The sequence below is a fragment of the Centrocercus urophasianus genome, unplaced genomic scaffold (genome assembly GCF_019232065.1).
Source record: "Centrocercus urophasianus isolate 14NV4802_14NV808 unplaced genomic scaffold, USGS_Curo_1.0 seq_30, whole genome shotgun sequence".
NCBI classification, from domain to species: domain Eukaryota; kingdom Metazoa; phylum Chordata; class Aves; order Galliformes; family Phasianidae; genus Centrocercus; species Centrocercus urophasianus.
Genome location: NW_024884867.1, coordinates 5,687,794 through 5,698,410, shown reverse-complemented (window position 1 = coordinate 5,698,410; position 10,617 = coordinate 5,687,794). Strand labels below are relative to the sequence as shown.

At 57.0% G+C, this 10,617-nt stretch overlaps 2 protein-coding genes across 3 annotated transcripts; one reads left to right on the top strand and one right to left on the bottom strand.

The window, feature by feature from the left end:
- Nucleotides 1-2,771: 2,771 nt before the first annotated feature.
- On the bottom strand, nt 2,772-4,569 carry LOC122165559 (glycolipid transfer protein). Its single transcript, XM_042828686.1, has 5 exons — nt 4,432-4,569; nt 3,895-3,956; nt 3,668-3,801; nt 3,373-3,523; nt 2,772-3,111 (listed from the first exon to the last, which is right to left on the bottom strand). Exons 1-5 carry the CDS (start codon nt 4,532-4,534, stop codon nt 2,929-2,931), a joined length of 633 nt encoding a protein of 210 aa, XP_042684620.1. The 5' UTR covers nt 4,535-4,569; the 3' UTR covers nt 2,772-2,928.
- A 1,040-nt stretch (nt 4,570-5,609) lies between these two features.
- LOC122165558 (trichoplein keratin filament binding) lies at nt 5,610-10,570 on the top strand. 2 transcript variants are annotated; one of them, XM_042828684.1, is made up of 10 exons: nt 5,610-5,966; nt 6,040-6,096; nt 6,945-7,013; nt 7,416-7,589; nt 7,983-8,095; nt 8,411-8,477; nt 8,783-8,955; nt 9,164-9,245; nt 9,471-9,656; nt 10,014-10,570. In XM_042828684.1, exons 1-10 carry the CDS (start codon nt 5,610-5,612, stop codon nt 10,158-10,160), a joined length of 1,425 nt encoding a protein of 474 aa, XP_042684618.1. In that variant the 3' UTR covers nt 10,161-10,570. The 2 variants fall into 2 exon arrangements, with proteins under 2 accessions (XP_042684618.1, XP_042684619.1); XM_042828685.1 differs by lacking the exons at nt 9,164-9,245; nt 10,014-10,570 and adding an exon at nt 9,051-9,121 and having other exon boundaries at nt 9,471-9,650.
- The last annotated feature ends 47 nt before the right edge of the window (nt 10,571-10,617 follow it).

Sequence of the window (10,617 nt, the reverse complement as noted above, 5' to 3'; positions counted from 1 at the left end):
ACACAACCCAGCCCCGTTGCACCGAGGGGCCGCAGCCCCACAGCATCGCAGCGTGTGTGTGGCACCCCAATTTCCATACCCACAGCACTGCTGAAACCACTCACAGAGCCCTGGGGGGCTGTCCCCATCCCACCCCTTACCCAAAGCACTGCACCCCATGGGCACCGGCGTCCCCACGTGCCCCCATACTCACTCCACGACCCTCCTGCGCCAGCGTTTGTTCTTGCTGGGGTGCTCCTGGAGGTTGCGTAGGTTGATGGGGAATTCCTTGGGGGCCTCTTTGGTTGCTGGGACCACGGACGCCTCGTAGATGGTGGATTCCAGCAGCTCCATGGGTTTTGGGGGGCCTTTCCTGAATGCCCCGTGGAATTTCATCCGGAGGTTTTGCTTTCCATCCCCAGCACCGGGGGGACCCCGGGATGGCTCAGCAGGGGATGGGGTGTCCTCCACCTCAAACAGGTTGGCCAGTGAGGAGAGTGGGAAGGAGTCATCCCCCAGCGCATCCCCGGCATCACGGGGGTCTTCGGGGTCCGCCATGCTCCCCTTTGAGAGCAGAGGGAACCTGGAGTCACTCCCCAACACCCTTCCCATCCTCCTAGATGAGCACCCTATGGCCATCCCCCACGGTGGGAGAAGGGTTACACCCTGACCCTGGCATCATTTGGTTCCCCCCAGCCCACTGACCCGGCACAGCACGAGGACACAGCCTGGCCAAGAGGCAAGTGGCACATGTAGTGCATTTCAACAAGGAATGATGAATTTCAATACGAAACCACGGAGGTTTTTGGTTTTTTTTTATAAGAAATGGATTTTGATAAGGAATTACGAATTTTGGTAGGAAATGATGGATTTTAATGAACACCCCTGGGCTCCCCCCAGCCCCACTCCCCACCAAAACGCACCGTGAGGTCCCAAAATGCTCAGCCCCAGCACTGCCTCTGCCTCCCAGCAGCACGCTCAGCCCTCGCCCTCAGCCCTATGGGGTTCAGAGACAGAAAAAGCACACGGGGAAACATATCATTTTCTGCAGTTCTGTATGACAAGCCACAACAGACCACGGGCAATGGGGGGTTTTGCAGCCCAAGGAGGTGCAGCATTTCCTTCTAGCTGCCTTTCCTGCACGAAATTCCATGAGCACCTGCCAAAAGTGACCCCCATATCTCACCCACCCGACCCCGGGCAAACACAGGCTCTCTGCATGTTCCCAGCAGCAGACAGGGAACGCACAGATCAGGGAGCACCCAGCGTCTCTCTGCTGTGCTGCAAATCCCAGCCCAAACCACAGCAAAGCACGGCTTTGGAGAACAGCATAGAGGGCACAGCCCAAATATAGCCCCAGCTGCCAAACCCAGGGGCCGCCAGCACTGCAGGGAGGGGAATGAACTCCAGTGTGGGTCTGCCTCCAGCGCCTTGCAATTTTGCAGCGGGTGGGTCTGGGCAGAGCAATGCATTGCAGCCCTACATCCTGCAGCCCCAAGTCCTGCAGCCTTCAGGTGGGGGATTCCCCGTTGGCAGCACCCCTGGGGATGCAGGAGCAGTCTGGTGTGTGTGACCCCAGCAGAGGGGACGTCACGCTGGGGGAACCACCTGGGCAGCAAGCAAATGGAAATCGGGTTCCTGCCTCTTCCTGGAGGTTTGAACCGGTTTTTCATTGGACTTAACCCATAGCGGCACAAAGAGAAGCCATGCATCAATCCTGCGGCCATCAGCTGCAGCCCCACGCAGGAATGTGCCCATGGGGTCACCGGCAATGGGGCAGAGCAGGTGGGGGAGGAAGCGTTGGGAAATGTCGGGCTCTGAACGGGGGCAGTCCCACAGCACGGCCGCTGCCAGGAAAGGTGTTGTCAATCGGGTTGACTTTGGCTCTTTCAGTTATTTGGGTTTTGTTGGTTTTCAGACTTCCTCACCCCACGGAGGGAATGAGTCAATGCCTGGCTCAGCACGGCACGGCCCCGCTGCGGCCCCACAGCCCTCCTGAGCCCAACGCAGCCCCGCGCCCACCCCGGGGCGATGGCAGTGGTGGCACTGGGACCTGCGGGTCACAGCGGGGCGGGCGGTGGCTTGCTGCCCCATTACCCGGCTGTGAAATCCGGCAGGAGGGAAGAGGGGAACACAGAGCCCACCCCAAGAGCCCGAGCGCCTTCCCAAAGCCAACAGCCCCCGCTAGGTCCACGCTCACCCTGGGGCCGGGGATACGATTTTCCGGTTGCCCTCTGCCTCCGGAACCCCCGCAGCTCACATCCCTGCCCGCTGCCCCCTCCCCACCCACCCTCATCCCCATCCCGGCCCCCTCCCGCCACCCCCAGCCCCGTACCCGTCCCGCCGCCCGTCCCGCGCAGCTCCCGCCGCTCCGCCGCCGCCGCGGGGCCCATCCCTGTGCCCGTCCCGCCCCGCTCCCCGCCCCAGGGCCGCCCCCCAGCGCAGCCCCCGCCCCGGTCCCGCATTACGCTTCAGGTTAAGGTGAGATTTATTGAGTTCTGCTTCCCGCTGGTGAAAGGTCCTTAAGGCATCCGGCAAACAGCGCTCGGAACATCCCGGCACCGCTTCCATCCGCGGCGCTGGAAAAGGTTGGGGGCACCGGGAAGGTCATCGCTTGGGTTCCTCCGTTCCTCCGCTGCGGGGTCAGAGCGGCGCTGGGTGCCCAGAGCTGCACGGCACAGCCAGGACTGGGGCAGCCCCAGAGCACAGCAGCACCATCAGCCGCCCACCAAACGTCATTCCCTGCAACAGGTTCCCAGGAACAGCGGATTTTTCCTCTGTGGTACAAAAGCTTGGGAAATCCCGAGGTGCCCCCGGGGTACAATTGGTTTATTGCTATATTCTCGATAGAAAATTAATGATTCTTTTTAGAAAACGGGCTATCGGCTGCAGATCCAGAGCAGAATGGGATTTGTGGAGCGGTGCGGCCCCGCTGCTGTGCTGACCCCATCAGGCTTTGTAGCTCAGCTCGGCGTTCATCCGGGTGTACATCTCATAGATGGCATCCAGGATGGGCGTCACTCTCGTGAGGAATTGGTGGATCTTCTCAATGCTCTCCTCCTCCTTCACCTCCCTGCCTTTCTCCAAAGCCTTGAGCAGGTCTGACTTGTAGGGCAGCGCGTAGACTGAGCCCTGTGGGATGGGGTGAGAGCAGAGCTGAGCCCTGGCTGCGGGGATGCCCAAAACCCAACGAGATCCCCAGGTCCCCCTGCCCACCCCACACCAGGATGACCCCATCAGCAGCAGCGTCCCCTGCAAATATCTCCTTAGAGACACAGGCATGGTGGAGATGGGTCGGTGGTCCGACTTGGTGATCTTGGAGGTACTTCCCAACTTTAATGATTCTATGACCCTGTGAAAAACTCCACAAAACAAGTCACCCCCCGCTCTCACCATGAAAAGCTTCTGCAGCATCCAGCCGTGGTACTTCTTGAGGGCAATCTCATAGGCTTTCATGGCATTGACACGGATGAGGTTGGGGTGCTCATCGTCCCGCTCGCCATCGGAGATGCTCTGCAGCAGCACCAGCATGAACTTCAGGCCCCTGTCGGGAGAGGAAGTCTGGTAGTGTGATGCCAAGGCTTGGAACCCCAAACCCGATGTGGGATGGCACTCTGAACCCAAGCCATACAAGACCCCCGACTCCACATCCCAGGCTGAGCCCAGGGGTGATGCACAAACGTGTCACCTCTTCAGCCACATCAGCGCCAGCGTTGCGCCCGTCTTGGGCCAGGCAGCACCGTGCATCTCCTTCTCCACCTCCAGGATGTTCTGCAGCGTTTTGAACTTGGTGGGGTTGGAGTCGTAAACAGCCCGGATTTTCTGCAAGGGTGCAGAGGTGCGAGGTCAGGGTGGGCACCCACGGCCAAGCCCTGGTCCCACAGCGGCGTGCGTGGGGTGGTGACCCCCTCGTACCTTGATGTTCCCGGCCAGGTCGGCTTTGACGGGTGAGTACACGATGGGCGTCCCCAGGCAGTCTGCAGGGACACGGGGTTAGCGTGGGACCGCGCGGGGTTCGCCCCCGTGCCCGGCTGTCCCCGTGCGGCGTACAATGCCGCATTGTGCAGCGCGGCGGCTCAGCCCCGTTCTGCCCCGTTCCATTCCGGGACACCGCCGGGGGGGGGTCGGGCCGTTTCCCAACGCTGCTGCTCGGCGGGTCGGACGGGATGGGGCGCCACGCCCGGCCCTGACGCAACTACGGTGCCGCCGGGCAGCGTCCCTCGGTGGGGCGGGGGAGTGGGGCGGGACCGGGGGCGGGATCGGGAGGTGCGGACCGGGACCGGGGGGATGGAACCCGGGGGGTGTGGGACCCAGATTGGGGTCCCGGCATCGGACAGGGCGGCCCGGTCCATGCGGGGGTTGGTAAGCGCTCCGTGCCCGTGGGTGGCAACATCCCGGTGCGGTCCGGTATCGGGTCCAGCAGGTGTCGCAGCCCCCTCGTCCCGCTCTTACCGAAAAAGGGCGGCAGGTGCGCCACGGCCTCCAGGAAAGGCAGCGTCTCGATCTGCTTGTCTGCCGGCAGCGGCCGGAACTCGTGCTCCAGCAGCAACGCCATGCCCGGCCCGGCCCGGCCCGCACCGACCCGGCACCGACCCGGCAGCGCGGCGCGCCGCGTCACGCCCCTCCTCGCGGCCAGCCAATGGCTGCGCACGACCCACCGACCTGGCCGCCAATCGGAACGAGAGGGCGGGACTTGTAGCAGTGAGTGGGCGGTGCTTAGCGGTGCAATGGGCGTGGCTTATCGAGGTGAAGGGGCGGGGCTTGCGGTGCGCCGAGCCCCGGGAGCACGCGGTCCGCACCGAGACCCTCCGGGACCCCCGGGCCTCGCAGCTCCGGCCGAGGGAGCGGGCAGCTGGGCAGCCCTGTGCCCCTTGTGCACCCACTGTCCTCTACGCCCACAGCTGGGCCCCAAGCCAGGTGTTGTGATCGGGTGGCTCTGAATTATTTAGCAGAGGTGAAGGTTTCACGGTGGGCAGATGGCACGGAGCTCGGTGACCCGGGCAGCAGCCAGGACTGAGCCCAGTTTAACAGCTCAGGCTGCCCAGGACCCATCCATGGCCTCTGGCACTTCCAGGATGGGGCACCCACAGCTCTGAGCAGGGCCTCAGTGCCCTCTGAGCGAATAATTTCTTCCTGACATCCAACCTGTTTCTTTTCTTGTCGTTTAAAGCCGTTCTGCCCTGTCCTACCGTGATTAGGCTGCGTACAAAACCGCTCTCCTGTTTACAGCCACGGAGCTGAAGCCGGGACACGCCTGCCTCCAGCAGAGCCTCCAGCAGGGCAGTTCCCAAAACCCAGACACGTACTGGGCGCTCTGGATGCACCGTGCAGGAGGCACGGGGCAGCACCAGACCTCGTCCCCTCATAGTCAGCACCCAGAGGCCGTGCCCAGGGCCAGGCCGAGGAAACCCAAACCTTTCACCCGCCTGAAGTATTCACAGTGCCATGAATACTTAAAGCCCGGGCTGTGCGGCACGACGCGCGCTGACAGCAGCTCGGGTGTTGCGGCCCTTCCCGTGCGGCTTCTCCGTTCCGCGAAGCGCCGCCCCGACGCTTTTTGTCCCTCGGCGGATCCCGTACCCGTTGCCACGGGGACGCGCGGCAGCCGTCGCGGCCTATAAGGGCGGGTCATGGCGCTGTGGCGGGGGACGCGTGGCCGGGCTCTGGAGCGGCGGCGGGAGCAGGAGGCGCAGAGCCGGCTGTGCTGGGAGAACTACAGCCGCTCGCTCGCCCGCGCCGCGATCTGCTGCTCCGCTCAGGCACGGTGGAGCGCGCCGCGGGGTGCCAGCGGCCCGAGCCCGGGGCGGCGGCAGGCGGCGGAGCGGCTGGAGCAGCTGGAGCAGCGCAGGGAGCGGCTGCGGGAGCTGCTGAGCGACGAGCGGGACACGCTGGAGGCGGAGCTGCGGGCGGGCGGCGGGACGGAGCCGGAAGGGGAACGGGAGCGCTGCGCGGAGCTGAGGGCCGCCCGCGAGGAGCGCAGGAGGCGGGTAAGCGCCGCGGGGGGTGGTGCCGAGCCGGGCGGTGCGCGGTGCGTCCGCCGACATCGCTGTCTGCGTTCAGGTCGCCGAGCGATTGCTGCACCAGCACTGGAAGCAGAACTGCGCTGAGCTCCGGGAGGTGCGCGTTCGGAGTGAGCGAGTCACAGAACTGAGTGGGAGGAGACCTGAACGGCATCGCGACCGCAGGGACACCCACAGCTCCATCAGCGCTCACAGCCCCGTCCCCTGAGGCTGTCTGCGGGGATGGAGCACCACCACCTCTCTGGGCACCCTGTGCAGTGCCTCACTGCCCCGTTGTAAACAACTTCCTTATGTCCAGTCTAAACCTCCTCGCTTTCAGTTTGAAACCTTATTTCTTCCAGCCCCTTGAGATGTTGAAGGGCTGCTCTCAGCTCTCTCCACAGCCCGTTCCTCTCCAGGCTGCACAGTCCCAGCTCTCCCTCTGTCCACACAGGGAGCTGTTCTGTCTGTCATTGTCTTGGCCCTCCTCTGGACGTGCTCCAACAGATCCGTATCTCTCCTGTACTGAGGACTCCACAGCAGTACTCCAAATTTAACTTGAGTGTCATCATATATCTGCTGTTACAATTCACCCTGAGTCACAGCAGTCGCTACACCAAGATCTGACAAGCAGAGGGTGAAGAAGTAAAAAGGCCCAACTGCAAGGGATCACCCCAAAGCAGATATTTCTCAGAGACTCAGAAATCTGATAGTGAAAGCAGATCTTCAGTGCCTGTGATGTAAAGACCATTGGTACTAACCTGTTTCCCACTCTGCTGACATGCTGCTCCAGCAGCTGGTTTCAGTATCACCACAGTGTCCCTGAACTGGTGCGTGACATCAGCCTGAGCTTGTGACCTCTGGGCGTTGGGGACAGTGCAGAGAACAGGCTGTGGGGTTCCAGGCAGTCCTGGGTTCTGCTGGTGGTAAGAAAGCCTCTGACAGCAGTGCTGCCTCTCTTTGCAGGTGGAGTCAGAGCTGCACAAGAAAAGCGTGGTGGAGTCCTGGGGTGAGCAGCTGAAGCAAAAGCAGCAGGTATGCTGGGGCTGCCTGAAACACGGGCTGCAAGAGGCTGGCCTTCCTGTGCTACCAGGGCTGGGGTGTGAGAGGAATGAGAGCTGGCTATTTGTTGTTCTCTTGTACTGAATAATGACTGAGTTTGCCTTGCTTGTTCTCACAGTGGTGGGAGGTTCTGGTGTCTGCAGAATAGCAGGAGTTGTTGATGGAAGGATGTTTTCAGTTAGGAGTTATTGTTCATATCCAGCAAGTATCTTGTCTCTGTAGTTTTGTTTAGTGCTTGTTTTCTTCCCTAGAATATCTTATTCAGTATTCTATATGTGTCAGCTTCCAGGAATCCGATTTGAGCATCTGAACCACAGGCTGTTTCTTTGAGTTTAGCCTAACCTTAAATGCAATGCTTTGTTTTGGCTCTATAAGCAAGGAGCAACAGAACTAGAAGAGAGAAAGCTTTGTGAAAATGAGTATGAAATTGCACGAAGGGAGGCTCTGGAAAGAATAAGTCAAGAGGAAGAGAAACGTCGGCTGGAAAACAAGAAACAAGCAGAGATGTTGCTTCAACAGATAGAAGAACTGAAGTTACGGGAGGCAGAGGTAATTTTCAGCTTCTCCTCATGTAGGAAGGAAGTTCATTGCTTCACTTGGAAATGCAGCAACGTTGACCTGACCTCTTCCCTCCGGATTTCCCCTAGATTAAACTTGAAACACAGTCAGCTGTGACTTGCATTCTGTCAGTAATGCAGACCTCTCCATGAATGCAGGTGTGTGAGAGGTTCAGATGGAAGGCTTTTTCAGCTGAAGCTCCTCACCTTATCTCTTATGCTGTGAGCAAGAGATACACAAATGGTGTGGAGTATTTACCATAATTGTGAGTTTGACTGCTTGCAAAGGAACAGTGTGGTACAAACTCTGGTACAAAGGCTCTCAGGGATGTCCTAGCTCCCTGAGCTTTCTTGGTTATTGATTTTCCCTTTTCAAAAACATCAGGCAACAAAGCTGAAGAAAGAACAAGAAGATTTATTAAAGCAGCAATGGGAGCTGGAAAGCTTAGAAGAAGAGAGAAAACAAATGGAAGAGCACCGGAAGAAGACTGAGCTTGGGTATGGGATCGATGTAGCTCTAAGCAGTGATGAATAGAATCTCTGCCCTGCCTATGACCATGATAGTTGCAGCAGGAGATGTTTTAGATAGCAGGGGTGGGCAGTAAATACTTGTTTTTTTGTTGGAAGTGCCCAGAACAGCTAATAAGCATAAATGCATTGGTGTCAATACTGCTTTTTGTTCGTGTTCAAGGTAGCAGGTATCTCTGTTGCCTCTCTATATTTTATTGTCATAAATATACTTTCTTGAATGCTGGTATATTATAAAACAGGGCTTTAGAGAGAGTCTGAATTTGTTTTGCTTTTCTCCTTCAGTCGCTTTCTGAGGCATCAGTGTGATGCCCAGTTGAAGAGACGAGCCCAGCAGATACAGGAGGAGCTGGTAAGAGGAAAACATCTTATGATTTACACACTATAGATACTGCATGCTGAAGGAACTTGTTCTTTGTGTGTGTGTGTGTGTGTGTGTGTGTGTCTGCCTCCAGTGCCTACAGATAAGCAGTTAGGAAGCCTCTTCTGGCTTATGAACAGGGCTGGAGTGAAAAGATCACAGTGAAGCTGGCAGTCAGTGCCTTTCTGAGCGCACACCCTACGTCACCAATGATTTGTACAGAGCACAGAAGTAGGCAGGCTGGAAGCCTGCTGGATGGTTGTTAATCTTCAGGTTTTTTTTTTTTTCCCCTCAAGGAAACAGACAGACAAATCTTATTAGCCCTCCTCGAGAAAGAAGAAGAGGATCAGCGCCGCCAGTCTGAAAGACGAGAGCGAGCTGTTGCAGATGCTGCCTGGATGAGACGTGTCATTGAGGAACAGCTCCAGTTAGAAAAAGAGAGGGAGGCAGAGCTACAGATCATTTTTAGGTGTGTGTGCACCTCTGCTGTACGTCCCCTAAAGAGAATGTGTGTGCTGAATGTCCTTGCCTGTTTGGCAGAGTTCGTTGCTGTTTGTTAAATAGGTGGACGTTTAGAAGTGGACATCAGAAAAAGGTGCCTGGTTGGCCTTGCTGTTGTAGAAATGTGCCTGCAGGTAAGGAGTAACATTAGAAAGGAACCTTTCTTTCACCTTTAGAGAAGAAGCTAGAAAAATGTGGGAGAAGAGGGAAGAACAATGGGAAAGAGAGAAGATGGCCAGAGATCGCCTGATGAATGAGGTGATGACTTTTTCTGATGAGGTGTCTCCTGGTTTGACAAAGCTGTTGTTCCAGCTGTGACCTTCCGACCTGCAGAGGGTCACAGCCTTCTGTGCTCGAGTCTTTCTGTTGGTCTGATAAACTTTTCTGAGAACTGTTTAACTGCCTATACTGAGATTTCCCCAGGCTTGCTTCTAAATCTGGCCTCTTCCTTATCTACTCTCTTAATCCTCTCATTTCATACAGGTCCTTGCAGGCAGGCAGCGCCAGATCCAGGAGAAGATGGAGTTAAACAGACAGGCCCAAGAAGAGTCTATAAAGCACCGAGAGCAACTGATTAAAGAGCTTGAGGAGGCAAAAGAACTGACAAGGCGAGAGAAAGAGCAAGAGAAGGAACTGAAAACAGCTCGCAGACGGGAACTGGAAGCTCAGGTATAGCATGCTTTTCAGAGAGAGCAAAGTGTCGAAGATGCTGTTCAGAACACTGACACAGCTGTTCCTTCTGCAAAGTGCATGGAAACGTGCCGTTGCAGAGACTTACTTGGCTTCTGAGCCATCAGTCGGGGACATTCCTGGTCCCAAGTGCACCATCAGCCTTTCTGGCTGTTTCTGTTCAAGTGTCTGCACAGCCACTGGCTTTGTTGTGTCATCTGTTGGCTGAGCCAGCGCGCCTGTTCAGGCTGGTTGTGCTGGAAACCTTGCTGTGCTACTGCCTCCAACCACGTGTTTGTGTTCTGGCCTGCATCTGTGTGACCTGGCTGTAACAGCCCTCATCTTGTCTCTGCTCAGCTGACAGAACGGCGCTTACAAGAGCAAGAGGAGCAGGAACGCCAGAGGGAGGAGGAGGAGCAGGAGAGATCAAACAAGCAGCGCTGTGCGGAGCTGGTGCAGCAGGAGGCCAGGAGCATGGCTGAGCAGGGCTACTGCAGCAGGTAGCAGTGCAGCAAGGAAGTCATCCTAAGGCTCAGGGGCATCAGGAAGGATGACAGCCTCAAATGTGAAACTAAACGTTAGCAGTTGTTAAAGTTCTTGCAGCAGTGCGTCTGTGCTGTTCAATCTTTTCCTCTTCTGTTGTGCTAAAAATGAATCCGAGTTTGTGTTACTCTGCTTAACCAAATGCCCAGAAGACTATGTTTCTCATACTAAACTAGGAACAGGCAACTCTCTGTCATTTAATAGATAGTAGCTAGAAGAGCCAGAGAAAGGTGGAAGGGGGATGTTACTGCACCAGAGCATCCACTAAAAGTGACTTATTTTTCATGATAATAGTCTGCATTTGCTACTGTGTGTTCTTTGCCTGCTGGGCAGCGTGTGTGCAAAATTAATGATAAAGCCCATAAAGTAGCCATGATGTTTTGTTTCACTGTTAGCTCTGCGGTCACCCAAAAGCAGC